At 34.9% G+C, this 18,162-nt stretch overlaps 2 protein-coding genes across 2 annotated transcripts in view; one reads left to right on the plus strand and one right to left on the minus strand.

The window, feature by feature from the left end:
* The window catches only part of LOC104266308 (dynein heavy chain 6, axonemal-like), a 31,883-nt gene extending 18,967 nt beyond the window's left edge, over positions 1–12,916 (minus strand). Inside the window, exons 1-27 of the mRNA XM_018816902.2 lie at positions 12,647–12,916; positions 12,061–12,153; positions 11,297–11,454; positions 10,566–10,762; positions 10,117–10,250; positions 9,707–9,868; positions 9,095–9,279; positions 8,616–8,765; positions 8,244–8,361; positions 7,739–7,832; positions 7,385–7,598; positions 6,932–7,028; positions 6,617–6,676; positions 6,114–6,196; positions 5,771–5,911; positions 5,349–5,460; positions 4,776–4,996; positions 4,474–4,681; positions 3,986–4,188; positions 3,614–3,754; positions 3,257–3,323; positions 2,927–3,096; positions 2,548–2,695; positions 2,261–2,373; positions 1,477–1,639; positions 1,048–1,160; positions 416–548 (exon numbers count right to left, since the gene is read on the minus strand). Of these exons, the coding sequence (XP_018672447.1) occupies positions 416–548; positions 1,048–1,160; positions 1,477–1,639; positions 2,261–2,373; positions 2,548–2,695; positions 2,927–3,096; positions 3,257–3,323; positions 3,614–3,754; positions 3,986–4,188; positions 4,474–4,681; positions 4,776–4,996; positions 5,349–5,460; positions 5,771–5,911; positions 6,114–6,196; positions 6,617–6,676; positions 6,932–7,028; positions 7,385–7,598; positions 7,739–7,832; positions 8,244–8,361; positions 8,616–8,765; positions 9,095–9,279; positions 9,707–9,868; positions 10,117–10,250; positions 10,566–10,762; positions 11,297–11,454; positions 12,061–12,153; positions 12,647–12,688 (3,720 nt within the window). The 5' untranslated portion in view covers positions 12,689–12,916. The remainder of the gene's footprint in view (positions 1–415; positions 549–1,047; positions 1,161–1,476; positions 1,640–2,260; positions 2,374–2,547; positions 2,696–2,926; positions 3,097–3,256; positions 3,324–3,613; positions 3,755–3,985; positions 4,189–4,473; positions 4,682–4,775; positions 4,997–5,348; positions 5,461–5,770; positions 5,912–6,113; positions 6,197–6,616; positions 6,677–6,931; positions 7,029–7,384; positions 7,599–7,738; positions 7,833–8,243; positions 8,362–8,615; positions 8,766–9,094; positions 9,280–9,706; positions 9,869–10,116; positions 10,251–10,565; positions 10,763–11,296; positions 11,455–12,060; positions 12,154–12,646) is intronic.
* Positions 12,917–12,924: 8 nt separating this feature from the next.
* Positions 12,925–18,133, plus strand: LOC100182508 (atlastin-2-like; the record flags this gene model as incomplete). The annotated part of the gene is made up of 14 exons (XM_018816903.2): positions 12,925–13,755; positions 13,816–14,006; positions 14,233–14,364; positions 14,423–14,581; positions 14,719–14,790; positions 14,861–15,089; positions 15,454–15,638; positions 15,697–15,771; positions 15,878–16,072; positions 16,538–16,612; positions 16,667–16,855; positions 17,145–17,216; positions 17,350–17,538; positions 17,846–18,133. Coding segments are annotated over exons 1-14 (2,088 nt in total), but the record flags the coding sequence as incomplete, so codon positions are not given.
* Positions 18,134–18,162: the final 29 nt, after the last annotated feature.

Here is an 18,162-nt window from a genome sequence, read left to right on the forward strand (position 1 = left end):
TGCGAAGCCTCACCTTGGACCCACTGCCTGCCTGATCGCAGTGAAGGCCCTCGTCAGGTAAGTATGAGTTGTATTAGTTACTAGCGCGCTTTACAGTACCAAGATAATCTAAGGTTTGTGGGATGTTGTTCCTTCCGCTCATGAAAATAATGCAATTATCGCCAGCGTTGTGTTGATACAAAATATGTATCAGCTCAACATGTAGTAAACTGTCCATTTACTCAGTGCCCTTTGAAATATACCACATTAAGGTTTGTATAATATAAAAATCGAAGTAATATTAACAAATACGTTTTGAAAACGCACTTAACAATGCCCTTTTGTAACGATTGAATGGTTTGCGTCTTTTTTCCCGCACAAATCAAGAGAGAGAGAGCAGTAATACGAGAGATGCGCGTGTTGAACTTCTACCTACCTTTATAGGACTGACGTATCTGGATCCTTTGATTGTAGCGATAGTCATTTGACTTTCTTCAAGTTGATTCCATATTTCTTCAGCAGTTGACACAATCATAACGTTATGTGGTCCCGATGTGTGAGCTACAAGTCTAAATAAACAAACTTAGCAGTGCTTACATACTATGTTGATTAAGTTACAAACTCTTTACTACAAACATTATTGAAGTAGTTGCATTTATATTTTTTGTCTACATCAAGTTAATCCAACTGTCATACTTTTTATCTTCTTGTTACTTTAAATCAGTATAGCTTTTTATCATAATCAAAAAAATAAAAATAAGTTTTAATAAATGACTTTGAATTCTACTTAAATAAAAGACTGAAGGTGGCTGTACACAGTATCCGGAATTCGTCCGTTTTGCCTGTTTTGTACGGATTTTGCTGCCGCATGCGGAACTCGGTAATGGGTTTGCATACGACTTCGCATGCGAATTCGCTTGCCGGATACTGTGTACAGCCACCTTTAGATGCCATTGAGATGGAATATATATCTCGAATACAACAATTGGTTGGACTTGATTTTTGTCCGTTACAATAACTGAATAAACTTTTTATTTAATATTGATGTATTGCTACATAGTAACTTACTTGAAGTCTGTAGTATGCCATAGTTGTATCAACTTGTTAAGCATTGTAAGGAGTGTGGATTCGTTTGTTGCACGAGTAGAAATCTCCATTATAAGATCCTTATGTTGGAATAACTAGAACAAAATGATAAATAATAACTTTTGATAATATAAGTTAAAACAGTTCAGGTTAATTTTTCTGTTGGACATCGCTACTAGTACTTTTTATAAGATGTTTACTGGCAAATTTATAGGCAGTCTACTGGCAAATTTATAAGCTGTTTACTGGCAAAAAATTTTTAAAATTTACAGAAAAAGGAACCCAAACTTTAATGCTGTCCCAATTTACGCCAAGGGTTTGTCACTATGTAGTCTACCACATAAGAAAACAATTTCTAAGCACTTTCCCAATATATAATTATCAACAAATAAATCATAAAAAAAAACTTACTCTCCATTTCAGTAAATCTCCCAGAGTAAGAGTTGTGTCACGCATTAGTGAGCGACCAATAGCATACTGGATTTCATCCCAATGACGTTGTTTCAAACATGTGTTCCTTAAAGCAGCAATTAGCGGTAAGCCCTGTTTGAACTCCATTACCAAGTGCTTCAGTCTGTCATGTTTGGGGGGAGGTGTAAATTGTTATAAATGAGAGGGTAAACTATAAAGAATGAGGATTAGGTAGGGTTACTTAGCTATTTGGTCTGGCACTGTGGCTCAAACGGACTTGTACCATAACTAAAGAGTTCTGGGTTCAATGTCAAATGATTTGTCGTTGGACATGACAATAACTTCAAACCAAGTGGTCATTAATTGGTTATATCACCCTGGTTGCCTGGGTAATGGGCCAAGTCTGGCCTAAATCTCACGTCCATTTCATGCCACACTGCTAAAAACTCACTCATATAGAATATATAAGGTAATATAATGGAAAAGGGAAAAATTAATATTTGAGAAAATTAAGATTCTAGAAAATTTTAGGTCCTAACTATAGGTTGCGACAAAACTTGTACATTGGTTTAGCAACTTTGTTATACGCTGGGACTATAAATGTAACTTTATCGTAGTAGGTGCAAAATACCAGGTGTTATAACATGAGTTTATATACACCTCTTGCCAGCTTACGAGGTAATGTTACTTTGTAGGTGATTACTTTTAGGGGGATTTTTTTACACATGGCAGATAATTTGGACAACCCATCAGTGACCACCGGTTTGGAACTACACGATCTCACCTTGGTACAATATCATTCCTTGGCAAACCTTTCTCCAGCATGAAGACAGTTTGCATGAACCTCATTACATTCTCTTGAACTGAATCAATATCAAGTTCCAGGAACTCAGTGATCTGCAACATTAACTGGTAAATGAAACTTTTCAATTGTTTTAACAATTTAACCTATGGTATGGTATAACAACTGAGAAAATTTGAGTAATGTGCCGTAGAACATTTAAGTTTCATAGAGTGTCATACTGCAGGACATCACCCACATAGCATAGAATACCTAGTTAATCAACCCACCGTCCATTCCTGGTGTAGTTTAGCCCATTCATCACTTGATTCCCACAGTAGTTTCCTCAGTGTAATGTCTCTTTCCACCTCAGATAACTCGGCTTGTAGTTGAGCAGCGCTTACTCTACTTCCAGATGATTCAGCTATCATGACCTCACTGGTTGAAACCGGATTAAACTGGATTTAATTGGTTTACAACAGGCATAGCAATAACACAGTAAGAAAACTATAAAACACCAAAATAAAAAAGTTTCAATTAAAGTGAAAAAATGAAAAAAAAAATGAAAAAACTTCCGATTGTTCCGGAAATCATCTAACAAAAACAAAATATACTAAGTTTAATCAAGTTCTCTTATCAATAAAACAAACAGCCATTAGGTTAACATACACTGTGTAAACTTTCTTGTTGTTTGAGAAAGATGATCCAAATCTGTCTTGGTAGTTAGCATAGCTTCTTGCTTTACCCGATAAAGATTCAACTTCTTCGCTTAATAACTTAACTGTCTCCAAAGCAACCACTGATAGAGATTCAGTGCTTAAGAGGTTAGGAGCAGCAACCTGGAATTTATTATTGAATGAATGCAAATTGCTTTATCACCACATGCCAGAAAACGACAGTTGTTATAAAACGAGTGTCCTGTTTCATACACCTCGTCCCAGCTTACGAGTTACCACGTATGTAAAAAAATTAAAAAAAAATTTTAAAAGAAATTTACACCTTGTTTTTGAGATCAAAGAGCTGGTATCGTAGTTCATGTATATGCTTGTCCAAGTCTGAACTAAACCTGTACATATAAAAAAAAACAAGAAATCAGTAATGTGCTTACGGGTAATGGGCCTGAATCCCATGTTTTACCAATTTAACTTATACTGACCAAGGACTCATATAAACTATATAGGGAAATAATTGATATCCTTTATAAGACAAAATTGTGCAATGTTTTGGTCTTATTTAAATGTAGTTAAATTGTAAAAGTTTAAAGATCAATTAATGTATAATAATTGACAGTGAATATGAAGGTTTGTCATTAAAATTGAACAATATTTTTATGTTTTCTTTTATTTTACTAATTACCTGAGTATATTGTCATCTTTTTTGGCTTCACAAAATAAAATAGAACTTTTCAAATGTTGGAAAGCAGGAACCAGTGTATGGAACACAGCCAGATTCTCGGGGTCCATATATACTCCATATTGCTTGATAATTGTAAAAAGTCTGAAGAAAAATATAGGTAATAGAGTGTCAATTTGGATTAAAGGTATTCGACTACTCGGACAGTTAGGTGTATCAGGGTATACAGTATATAAATTATTAAATTACATTCAATTACTCATTTTTTTGTATATTACTATAGGACTTGACTGTTGTGTGAACAACTTTGCATACCTCTACACCATACTACATGGTTAAACTTATTTAATGGAGTTAAACACAAACGTGTTTCACCTCGTAACTACGAAATATTCTTTATCGAGAGCCGGCATTTCTGTGATCGTTCGAGCGAGGAAAGTCAGGTGATCAACAAACTGCTCAACCGTGCCCGGGTCACTGTCCAATCGGCGAACAGCGTTTCGAATAACAGACAATAATTCCTCGTTGTGACGAGTTGTAAGAATAGGCAGCCAATGATGGGTTGAATCAATTACAACCTAATAAATATTTAATTTTAGGATCTTAAGGAAAAAACTGTTAAAAATATTAAAAAAAACAACGATTTAGACCAGAGTTGCTCCATTGCCAGTGCTGACACCCATGGTGTTCCAATCCGTGACCTCTGGATAAGAGCTGCCCAGTCAGTGTGCCAAAAAATACACTGCCAGCAATGGTATCAATATCGAGCATTGAACCCGGTATTTTTTAGTTACAATGCAAGCACCCAACCACTGAACCATGGTGCTGGAATTAACTCTAGTAAGTCAAAACCACTGCCATACCTGCGGATAAGGAAGAGCTGACTTTGCGAAACCTTTTGCATCGACATAGAACATAGCAACACGTTTTGAAGGTTTCATATCTCTCATTTCACGCGTCATCTCAGTATGTATGGAGAGAAGTGAAGCAAATTGATCAGGTCCCCACTCTTGTTGTTTCAATGAACCATCAACATCAACAAGTCTGCTCTCATCAACCATACTGCAAAACCTGAAACAAAAGCAACATAGCAACATATAAGCAACAAATCAACTCAAAAATTGCGTTCTGCGACTTTTCAATCCATAGTTATTACTTGACTTACTTTTGATATTGGCTTGAGTATTCAGATACTTCATTAATTGCCACTTCAAGTTTTTCCAACAATTTTTCCACCATCTCAACATAAGAAGAATCCGAAGTTAATATCCTGCTTGTGTAAACACTGGTTGAGTCAGAATCTTCATCATTACTTGATAATTGGATGTCAAACGCTGGTCGTGTTGTGAAGTCTTTTAACTGTTCAGCTGACTTGACCAGTTGTATCTAAATATGAAAATAAGAGAAATATGAGACTTGTTTATTTAGATTAATCTTTTACCAGCTCATCGGGTAGTGTATTTCTACCATATTATATTGATATTGAGTAGTAAGCTATTAATGTAATAAAATACTTGTTTTAATTACCCATAAACCTTTTTCAAAAGCAAACATTGGGTATTGGTTTTAATATTTCTGTCTGGTATTTAGGCACTAAAATTAGTTTCTGATCAATTAAATTTAAACTATGTTATTGTGTGACAATTTGGCTTAAATCTCACAGCCAATGGCGTGTCACGCTGCAGGACCTCACACGCGTAGAATAAAATCACCACTCTGTTATATTGTAACTTCATACCTCACTCATAATTTCTTCAAAGCTTTTAATGAGATCATGAATTGAAGAAAGAAATTCACTTTTGCTTGGAGACAGAGTTACAACAGTGGGGGATTCTGCAATGCTTTGCTCACTATGAAAATGAAAAGTTAAAAAATAAACCTAGAAAATCTAAAAAGTTTACATCAATGATTTCAGTCAAACACAAAACATGGTTTACTCACAAAAATCTAAACTACATGCAATTTTGTAGGTATGTTATCAAAACAATCTTAAAAAAGAACTTGATATAGCTTATTAAATAGATAGTTAAATAAACATCAAGGTTTAGAGTTCATGTCTTGGCGAACGGCGGGCAAAATGTGGAAATACACTGTTTTTCATATCAGATTTAAAAGATAATTTATAAAGTATGTTCTCCACAACTTATAATACATAGATACCTGACAACTGATTGTCTTCTACTGGTGGCTTCTGATTCGAAATCTGATTCTCGATCCGAATCTAACGAGCCTTGTGATTGGTCAGGAAATGAAACGCTCTTCCCAAACCGAACTACACTTGCTCTACGAAGGGATTTGTTTCTAAAAGAAAAAATTATTGAGACAGGAAAAGAATTATTAAAAAAAAAGTTGTCAAAAATTTTCTTTTGCAATGTTTTAAACTGATTTAACCAAGACCTACCAGAAACACTAGAAGCTGAGAGCATTTGTTTACAACATTTTAGCTGCTTTATATAAATTTTCTATTTAAAATGTTAGATTAAAATGAATATTGTTTAATCACCTTTTTGTTTGTTGTATTACTGTGCTTGTAGTGCTGATCCTGCTAGCTGTTTCGAATTCCGATACCTCCAAAACTAGTTGTATCTAATAAAATGAACATGATAAGAATATGTAATTATTTAATGATTTAACTGTAGTGTAAACCAGGGATGTGCCAGGCATGAGCTCAAAAGCTTGGCCCGAGCGTCTTTTTTTTTGACACTCTCGGCCGAAAATTGGGCTGAGCGCTGATCCTGTATGCTATTGATATAATGTTGCAGGTAAGAACAAAAAATATTATAAAGAAAACAGGGCAGTAACTAAAAAATAACGAGACTAGTCAGCATAACTTTCTCTTTAATTATTTTGCAATTGTTGTTAGTTTGCTTTCTGGAAAGCAACAAAAAGTAGCATATGATGATAAGCCATCATATGGAGTTCACCCTGTAAATGGTGAAGCAACACACAGCTTCGAAACAACCATGTAAATGTAAATGGTGAACTCGTTTACAAAGTAATTCTTACATTAAACACAGGTGGTGACTCTTGCTCAGTTTTTTTATCTTTCTTCTGAGATCCTTCACCCTGTTGTATAAAGTACAATTAATTCAATAGTTAAAAGGTATCGTTACAACTGACATTTGCAAAGAAAAAAATAGCTCATATATTAAACAGTTATTTGGTTGCTGGTTTTTAAAACTCATTTAATGGTATGTTGTAATCACATTAAATTACAAATATTCAATTATTTTAAAATTACATACCCTTTTTAAAAAAAAAAATTAGTATGTATATAAGATTTAAAATACAAAAACTTTGGTAGATGTAAATTGTACTAACAGCTTGCAGCTTGTCTGTTGTTGGTGGTTTTGGATTTGACATTTCTTGAACTGAAGCATATCCATTCTGTTCACTACATTGTGTTACATTGGTGTATCTGTGAGAACAAATAAATATGATAACTGGTGTGCACAGGTTAGTTGACACATTGCCACTGTTAATTTCTCGGCACTTTGCGACATAACTTATGTAAACAGGATGGTTAAGATTTTTACTCAAAACAATCTTTTTCAGTATCATTCATAAGCGTGTGTTGACAAGTGCTGTGTTTCGTTACCATTACTATCTATCTTTTCTATTATGTAAAATTTTTCGTAAATTATAAAATCGGTATTATTACTGGAAGCCAAGTGCTACTACTTAAGACATACACAAAAATAGTCACAAAGGTACTATATACCAACGGAGCATCAATGTTTTAAATTTTAATATAAAGTATTAAATGTTACTTACATATGGGCATGTGCCTTAAACTGCTTATATAGCTCATCATTAAATTTTGAGTTGCCATCGAAATTTGAAACAGATAAAAACGAGTTGAGAAATTGTGTTGCTGTGACAACAAGACGATTTAACATTTCCTGAACCAGCTTGTCAATCAAACTGATGAACAACGAGAGTCTTGTCAGGATTTTTCTCCATTTTGAAAGCTGGGTGTATGTTGTGTCTGAAGATATAATGATTATAAATTCCCAGCGAATAAAGAAATGTAACTTATTTATCTGGCAGGGCCATGACAGTCGTTATAACAGGGGTGTCAGAACTGAATTTTAACGTAATTTATAACAAATAAATAGGATCCCCTACCTTCTAAACTTGGATCCTTCTTGTAGATATATTGGTTGCATGAAACTTTACCAAGCCTCACTGCTTTAGTTATCCCACCTTGTTGTGCACAGGTCTAAAATATAAAGGAAATTTAATCTACTGGCAACTATTCTACATAGGTCTAGACTTACTATAATGGATCCAGGATTTTAAACCAGGTTTGGCGCTAGACCCCAACACCCAGACTTAGTATTGGTATGAATGTAAATTATTTATCCTCGCATGACAGGGCAACATTGTGCCGGCTTACCATTTACCAAGTGTGCAGCTTCATGATAATTTAGACAACCAATTAAAGACCACGGGGTTGGAACAATTAGCATTAAGCGTCTTGCCCAAAAAGATATTTATGTCTATCGGTAACAGTGTATTTAACTTAGTATCCTTTGGCTACAATACAGGCACCTAACCACTGAGCAACAGCGCCAAACTTATCATTGTGTTGCATCATAAAACATTTAGTAGCAATAGATAGAAAGTTTACCTCACAAACATCATGGGTTAGTTTGACAACAAAATTTCGGAACTCTGAGAGCTTTTTAATTGATTTATCCCTCTGCTTTTTTTGCACCAAACAAAACTCTTCAAGGTTGTATGTTTTCCTGTGTAACACAACAATTGGTTTACTGACACTTTCTGTTAAATTTCCAGCCCAAAAACAAACACCCTGAAATTGGTAGCAGCATTGGACCCTGATCCCGGTATCCTCTGGTTACAAGGCTGGTGTTCTAACCAATGTACCACAGCATCAGTAAAAATGTTATCCCAATACAATACATTAGATTTTAATTGTTGTTGGCATAACCCTTTAACTAAAAATAAAGCTTATATATATGTATAGCAACAGCATATAAACCTTGAGTCATATTTAAGCAAGAGTATTGCATCAGCACCCACACCCAGGCCGTCTCTGCTACCAGATATATTTTCACACATGATACGAACGTGTGCCATGCATCTTTGTAAGCGATCATCAGCAGAAAACAAAATAGATTCAATATTTTCCCTGAAAAAAAAGCTTTTTCAACCGCTTTTAAAAGACAGATTTAATATCGTTAACAAGTTAATATAGGTGACCTCATTTGAATCTTGAATTCTATGGCTAATTTTGATTGTTGGTGCTTTTACATTTACAAGCTTACAATTAAATTTTAAACCAATTATTCTGTCAAGATACATTTATATAATCACATATTCTAACCACAGAATGTAATTAAAATTAGCATCATAGCTGTCACATAACTTGTGTATATTTAAAAAGACAAGAATTAAACGCCATGAAGTCAGATATATAAATCTTAACGACAATATAGATTTACCAAAAGAATAAACTACCTGGCAGAACATGTCTTTGATCCCCGTATAGCATTCCTCCACACAATAAACTGTTTCCACATTCGAAACTTCACAAACACAGGCAACTTGCACACCATGTTATACAAGCGTTGTTCATACAGCCACCATATAACTGGGTAAACTTCTGAGGTTGCAGGTTTGTCTTTATCAGAAGATTTGATGCACTGTAGAAAATGAATATTTAAAAAATAAATATTTAAGTACATTTAAGGTTTTCTAGGGTATAGCCTAGACTTGACATATTTGCCTCTAACACAGAGGTTATGGGTTCAAGGCTTGTCTCTGCTACCGTTGTGGGAGTGTGCGTCCTTAGGCAAGACAATGAACGGTGATTCCTCCAACCAAGTGGTCACTAATGAGTTGTCTAAACTGTCAGCCATACAGAAAAAACACACCCACAAAGTTAACATACAATAAATAATTCAAGATCAATAGTATTACATATTGAACCTTAAAATTCCAGTTGAAATTCTTAAGATCTAAAAGCCTCTGCGATGGCATCGAACATATACTATAAGTTTAAGGCAGGTATAGTTGATACATCCCATTTGAAGTTAAATAAATGGCAAGATTTTAGTCACTGGTGTTCACCTTAGTTATTGAGCTTGCTGTTACAATGAAATAAATTTCCTTGGATCTTGCAAAATTTGCTGAAACTACTTTTAGATCAAATGGATTGACTGGAACTGTCTTTTGTGATTTCATAATAGCGTATACAAATTCTCCACTGTCTTTTTCAGGAGTTAGACATTCCTGCAATAATAGAGGTTGGATTGAATAGAATCGAATCAAAATTTAACATAAGCCTTTCTGAAAAAAAAAACTCTTTTAAGCAAGTATAATAGAAGTAATTCTTTAACGGCTCATCTGGTATAGGACGTAGGGTATTTAGGTTTTGTGGCTATGTGGCAAGACTTCATCAAAAAATGTCTTTTACAGGATGAGCTGCTAAAACATTACTTCTATTATTCTCTAAACATATGTTAAATAAATATACATACCCCAAGAGGATTTTTATGGTTGGTATTTTTCATTGCTTGTCGAACCCCAGGTCCATGGCGTGGAAGCATTGTCCTCCATTGTAATATATCTCTTAACCTCACAATGTGGTTTATGACATCACTATCACTTGGTTCTAACAATAAAGTTAAGCATGAAAAAAAATAACAGAAATTAATGGCCGGAAAAAATGACAGACGCTATAAGACAAATGTTCTGTGTTATACACCTTATGCCACAACACCATGCTTAGTACGTGTGTAACTTTGTGGGTGTGCGTTTCCTCTATAGCTGACAATTTAAACAATTCATTAATGACCACTGATTTGGAGCCCAAAGACACATACGCGCACAGCGATACCAGCGACAAGCCTTGAACCCAAACTGTCTAGGCTAGCGGTAGACTTGCTAACCACTGTACTACGGCGACAAAATATAATTCTGCACTTACTTATATTATCATAAACACTTTGTGATAAAACATCTGACGACTCAGTTGGTTCAACACTTGGTCGGACATTCTCCCAAATAACATCTTCTACCGATTTGCTTGTCATGCTTGAACGATCATCATGGTCCAATGATTCCTCAGTGAAATCCATGTTTGAAGTCGCGTCTTGAGTTTCTTTTGATGTTTCAACCACAGCACTGCAATGGATAAAACTGAATAAACAACATCAGTCCCTTATTGATTTTATTTAAATACGAGACTGAGGATGCCATTTAGGCAAAATAATATAACTCTTATAATATACAATTTCCTGACTTGATTTTGGTGTGTTACAGATTTTGTAGCAGCAGTTCCTGAATAAATGATGAGCAATTTGACAAGATATAACACAATTCATATTCCTCATGTTCATATCAATCTATATACTTATAAGGTATTCTTATAATCATATATATATATACACATATAATTCATATACTGTTACAGAGTTACAATGTTAGTCAATTAGCCATGCCATGGTTATTAATGCAGTTCATTTTGTATAGAACCTCTTTTCGTTAATTTTTTCCTAGTTTTGCATTACATAAATCTTTTATCTTGAATCTGTTAATTTAGCATAAGCATACCATTACCTTTGGGTTATAGGCAGGCGTGCCAGCCACCGTGACACAGCACCGGGTATATGTCTCATATGTATCAAAACCTGCACTAAACTGTTTTAATATATTTACCTCATTGATTTACTGGGAGGGTGAGGTTTTAATCCGGGTAACATAACATGACAACTTTTTTTTGCGTTTCGTTGCAGTTTACGCTGATGATCAACTTTAAAGAAAGTTGTACGAAAAGCAGCATGGTGTAAGTGTGGTGCATTACTTCCAGAACTTTCCTATTATAATATAGTAGGTTGGGGGAAGATGGGACACATTTAGCACATAATATCTAAATATCCTGATCGTGTTTTAAACAATTACTAACGGTCAATGAGAGTCATGGGCATATAGTTTTATAATTTCTTTAATGTTCTTTGTTTACTACTAAACGGAACGAGAAAATAGAGATAAAAGGTGTTCCATCTTCCACCACCCTACTGTATAAACATTGTAACAACACAACTGGTTTAGAAGCATAACGTTAGTTTTTTAGTACCCTGGTTTTACACCTTAAGACAGTAATTACACTACCAAGTACCAATGGCTGTCCATTAAAACAGGGTGTAAGCATTAAACAATCAACCGATTTATCTATAAAGTTCCCTTCATTTATTAATATAAAAAAAAACATTCTATTCTATAAGGCTGAGATCCTATAGTACAATAAGGATGTAGACCAGAGTTAGCCCATTACCTGGCAAAACATGATAATAGCAGAGGTCCCTCGCGTTTTATAATATAGAGAATGGAACATGCAAGACAATCTAAGCTTTTGCATTGTAAAACTCAAAAATAATTAGCTAGTAGGACGATATTATATCATTATATAATGGCAAACTTACATTACTATCGCTTGCATTAATTGTGGATCTACTTTTAGTGACTTTTAGCACAGTAGAATCTTCCGCACAGCTGTATAGTTGGGATCGAAGTTTCTAAAAGTTTCAAGTAAAAGGTATTGTCACCAAGCACATTAACACAGTTATATTCTATATACATTTTATACAATGTTATTGTCAATGTGTATCTGTCTACCTTCAATAGATTTAAGTGTACTAGTGAAGAATCCTCCCCTATGCTATTTGCTAACTACAAACCCATAAATACCTAACCCCTGATTCCCTATATACCGCAAACAACAGCCCTAACTAATAACTCTTAACTACCAAACTCTATCACTTTTCACAAGCCTAATCTATAAAGTACCAGACGATTCTCCATTAGCAACCAATTATCATGAATTGCATAATACATTTAATATGTATGTTATAAATAACAGTGCAAATAAAAATGGTATTACCAATTAAAAGGAATGAGCAAACCTGTATATGTTAACATAAATTCGCAATTATTCAATAAATGTATAAACACTGTAAACACAAACTTTATTATAAAATATTGCTGCTTAAGTATAAAACCTAAGTTTACCTGCTGTATAGATTCCCCGTTATTTCTACTCCATTTCTGCATGTTGTTATCAAAACAAAGCACTGTTTAAGTCTATTCTAGATTAGACAGCGCCAAAACATTTTTAAAAACTTAGCTTACAATTTAGTCATGGAAACAGCTACAGTTAGCGCTGCTTTGTGTACTACAGCGCTTCACGTGGCCAACCGATCAGTTTTAACAATAAATATAAAAGCATAGTTTAATAATACACTTCTTTATTAAACTATGATAAAAGTAAACACAAGAGTAAATCAAAGTCCATAGAAATCATTTCTATGGACTTTGGAGTAAATGTCCCGTGTAGTGCATTTTCTTTTGAGTTAAGGTACTACAAAAATATGCAAGTCCCAGTATTCTTCTTCTTCTTGGGTGAGCTTCTTGTTTAAAGACTTGGGATTTAGGCCAATGCCAGTGTCGCGGAAATCTGGTTTCCACCGGTTAAAAAATGCTTTATGAGGAATCCAAAAAAGCTGCTTCACATAAAGAAAGTACTGGACAAGTGGACAGTGATATATCAGTCAGACGAAAGGTGTTAGGTGTCCTAGTCAGGCGAAAATTATAAACACGAAGGAGAATCGAACAGCAAGGGAAAAGTTTTAAAACAGCAGCTACTACTAAAACACCGGATCCGCGTTGTATTTATCTAGGTGGCGGTAAAGATAGTTGGGACAGGTGCGAAAAAACTGAAGACGACCGAACTGAGAGTTGGTAAGAGAAGTTTGAACGTGGTACTTGCAGTGTAGGTTTGGGTGTAGTTGGATAAGTACTCGTTGTAACGCACAACTTACAAAAGCGAGTGGCAACGTGTAAAGAGAATAGATATAAGCTCGAAGGAAGTTATGGGTGTTATAAAGAGTGTGGTGCGGGACGCTAATCTAACGGCCTACCGCCGTACTGACCAGACTGCCGTGGTCTTTCTTCTCTAGTTTACCAAGTAGGGACTTTAATTCACTGGCACGAGAATATGCGGGCATGTATAAATTACCTTTTGATTACTCACAGTTTCAGGATAGGATATTTATACAGTTTAACTAAAAGCAGAAACTAAAGTATGTCAGGACAATTGCCGTTGGTTGGTTCCGAAGCAGGTAAACATTTAATTAGAACATAAAATATCCCTCATAAAAGGCAACTGCATTTTATTACAGAGATAAAGGCGGTGCCTATATTGGATATGCAGAAAGATGGACAAGGGTTTGAACCGATATTTGAGGTCTTTGGAGAAATCTTTGATAAGGTTCGAGATTTTCCTGTCGCGATAATCAGCATAGCTGGGCCGTTTCGGAAAGGAAAGTCATTCCTACTGAACCTGCTCGCACATTACTTGATGGAGAACCAGGTACGCTTACTTCGCGTGTCGTAATTGTAATACCGCGCCAGAATCACCACATGCTGGACCGGCTAAAGGACATTTTAAAGTTAAGTTTGTAAACGGCTGACTTTATATTATCACAGCGAGCTTCAGAGATATAAAGATCGTTTTGAGATCAAATTTAGAGGAATTTATGAAAGGTTATAACCATCAAGTTAGAACTGTATAATGAATGCATTTATGGTTTCTACAGTCATCAACCTGGTTTAAAATGGGTGACACACATCCAGCAAGAGTTTTTGAATGGAAAGGAGGCGTTGAACGAAATACGGTTGGAATTCACATCACAAACAAACCTTTTATGTTGGAAACAAGCGACAATAAGGTATAGGCGTTCTTTGCTAAACCCCAAACGCGAATACTAGTTTTAGTTTCTTTATTAGAAAGTGGCGGTGTTTTTGATGGATACTCAAGGAATGTTTGATACGAAAACAACAGCCAAAGATTGTTCGACGATATTTGCTTTGAGTACTTTACTAAGTTCTGTACAAATCTATAACTTGACAGAACAAATTCATGAGAACGACCTTCAACAGTTTGAGGTTTTGCCATTATATCACGGTTTTTAATTTAAATAGACTACATCAACTCAAATTTGCATGAAGTAAAAACGTACAACCCATCTTTAATGATGATTTAGTAGTATATATGTTAAATAACTGATAAAAACTATTAACAGATTTTCACGAAATACGCAAAGTATGCTGCGGAAGAGAAGCAACACGTTAATTCATCAACTACACCGTTTCAGGTTAAACAGCATCTTTGAGTCGTGTAAAGTGTAAACGAATGTATGTAAAACCTGGCATATCTTTATGCAGAGTCTCATGCTGCTTATCAGAAACTGGGAAAAGGCAGATTTTAAAAGCAGTTTCAAGGGTGGTGCAAAATACCTTGAAACTGTTATGAAACCTAATATTCAGGAAAACAAATCTGTTCGCCAGAATATAAGGACATCATTTTCCGAAGTTGCTTGCTTTCCAATGGAACACCCGGGAAAGAAAGTGGCAAAAAGGAAAGAAAGTGACGACAGTGGAGTTCCCTTGAAAGGTTTTCATACTTTTATATATAACAATACATAAATAACAAAAATTTAAAATAAATATGGCGACAAAGATATAACAACAAAAATACAGGATTTACGGCATATTTAGAAGTTGTTAATGTTCATATGTTAATTTATTTACCACTAACACAGATATGGATGACGATTTTTTACAACAAGTTGACAAAGTTGCCAAATACTTATAGTATATTTGGATATTATGTGCATCTTTCCCCACCCTACTATAACAATACATAAATAACACAAACTTAATGTAAAACAAGTGTGGAGACTAAGAGATAAAACAACAAAAACTCAAGATTTACGGCATATCTAAAAGTCATGATAATTCATTTACCGCTAACGCAGATATGGATGACGATTTTTTACAACAAGTTGACGAAGTTGCCAGATACTTATTTAGTCCCGATCGATTGGTGATAAAGCGATTAAACGGAAAAGTCGTAACTGGCGAACAATTCATTGACCTTGCTATAGAGTATTCAAAAATACTAAGCAGTGGGAAAATGCCGAAAGTGGAAGCTCTTCATGTGGTAATATTGTGTTTTGGAAGATAAAAGTTCATATGGGTTTATCTTGTTTTGTAATTAGGCTAGCGAAAAAGCTGAGAAGTTTAAACAAATCAAGCAAATTGAAGTAGAGTCCATAGCAGCCATGGAAATAAAGGTTTGTTTGCTCAGCAGTTTGACATTAACCTAATCGGATGCTTTAACCATAGTATACTAAAGTATCACTTCAGTATACTATGCTTTAACAACATGCCTTTTTTCAGGTTGGGGGCAAGTACATTGACCCAAAAAAGTTAGAACAATTGCAAAGCGAACATCTTGCCGCGGCTTTAAAGAAATATGACGAAAATGTTGGAGAAGTCTTCGACGATGATGAAAATAAAACTAACAGAGAGAAAATGGAAGATGTTTTTCGGCTTGCACATTTGAGAATATCAGAAAAAAATAACAAACACAAGGTAGGTTCGGTAGATGCCTCTTTACAAATTTGACTGTCATTGTAAGTCTGATCTTTTAGAAATGAATAAATAAATCAACAATTTAGTTATCGTCACTTAGTTATCATCGGGTGGCAACGACTGTTGTTATAAAACGGGGAATCATATTTTCTAATCCATAGTTTGGTGGCTAATTTTTGTTAATGTATTTCGATAAAACTTACAATTTGACAACTCATAAGTCATAATTCACCACAAAAGAAAATGGACGAATGTCACAGTCTTTATACAGAGAAACACTGTCTTAAATATATTGAGAAACACTGTCTTAAATAGATTGAGAAACACTGTCTTAAAATATATTGAGAAACACTGTCTTAAATATATTGAGAAACAATGTCTTAAATATATTGAGAAACAATGTCTTAAATATATTGAGAAACACTGTCTTAAAGAAGAAACAATGTTTTATTAATTATTGAGCAGGATTCAGTAAAAGTGGAAATATGCAAACGTGCAGCTGATGCAGCACAAGATTACAAAGATCAACTCTTGAAAAAGGTATATACATCAGTACTCGAGGTATTCTACGATATGTGAATAACTCCAATGCAGCATTTGTCGGCAAGCAATGAAGAAGACATGGCAATATACAAAAGCGAATTTAGAAAATCTCGATCCAGTTTTCTGCAGTGGGCAAATCAAACATTCGATGTTTCTGTTGTTGGAGAATGCACGGACGCAATACAAAATAAGTTCCTGCGTAATTTTGAAGAATTTGAAAGTGAACAACTGAAACATCAAGTAAGATATGTGTGAATATTCTTTGCTCATGGGCTAGCGACCAAAAATGCCTAAAAAAAGTGGCAACAAGTGGAATGGTAATAAAAGCATGGATTGATCGATCAGTTCGTAGAGCAAATTCCTTATGTTATTGGGTTGTGACTTGTGAGCTTAAAAAACATTCCGTTCGAAAATCAAGCGTGAAAGGTCTGTAACACGTTTCGTAGCAAGCTATTGGTAGAAGTTTCGTAGTGATAGATTTGTGATGGAAATGTTTTTACAAATTTTCTTAAAAATATATTTTTAACAGGTTGAAACGAGAAACGGCGTCCTCAAGTTACGAACATGTTTAGCGGAAACTTACTTTACAATTATGACCGAGGTGGGCAGGTTCTAATATATAACCTATAATATGCAAAAAATGAAACCGGGAACGGGTGGAAAAACGCATTAATTCCATTTAATACCCCGTTCTGATTCACGCATACTTTAACAGAATGTTTTACACCACACAGAACAAGGAAACATATTTGGACGAACCAAAGCTGGAAAAGATACACCTTGCGACCAAGAAAGCTATACTGAATGCTTACGGCAGAAGAGTGAAACCTTCTTTCAAAGAATATAAACAACATATGGATGGTCTAACAGAAGACATTGCTGACCTGTTTAAAAAAGTAAAGGATATTAACAGGAATAGCAAGGTTGGTCAGTATAAATATTGCCATTTTCTATTTACTCTGGGTTAGTTATACGGTTGGGTTCTTTGTCATAGCAGGTGTAATCGTTTTGCGCTACAACTTGCTTTTGATTGTATATAAAAGCATTATTTTCTACTGTTTCAGGAAGTTTTAAACCTGAAAAAAATAAATGTTCATTAGATTTCAGAAGAACTGGACAAGTTCTGCAAGATACTGGCAACGGAGTACTTGAACATGATATGTCGGGTACAGTTACCTTTACCAGTATAGTTGGACTCTTATTTTAGAGCTAATCTTTCCGTTTGAATAGGTTATGAGCAAACGTTATGTGGATTGCGCCATGGTGACAGAAAAACACGGGATGTTTACATATGCGATCAAGCTCGAAATAGAAAATGTAGTCGAGAACAAGAATGTTCGGGAACAGTGCGTTGTGTTGAGCGAAAAGACACTAAACGCAAAGTTCGACGAAGTCAAAGCAAGAAGCTCGCTTTGGAATAGGGATGGGTCACCCGCTCATTCTGTTGGAGTGTTCGGAAAAATAGGAAAGAAGCTGGGATTGTTCACAGGAAAATCTCCAACGAAACTAATGGATCTTGTAAAAGATCTCAAGTCGATTGCCCATCT

The sequence above is a fragment of the Ciona intestinalis genome, unplaced genomic scaffold (assembly GCF_000224145.3).
Source record: "Ciona intestinalis unplaced genomic scaffold, KH HT001062.1, whole genome shotgun sequence".
NCBI lineage: Eukaryota > Metazoa > Chordata > Ascidiacea > Phlebobranchia > Cionidae > Ciona > Ciona intestinalis.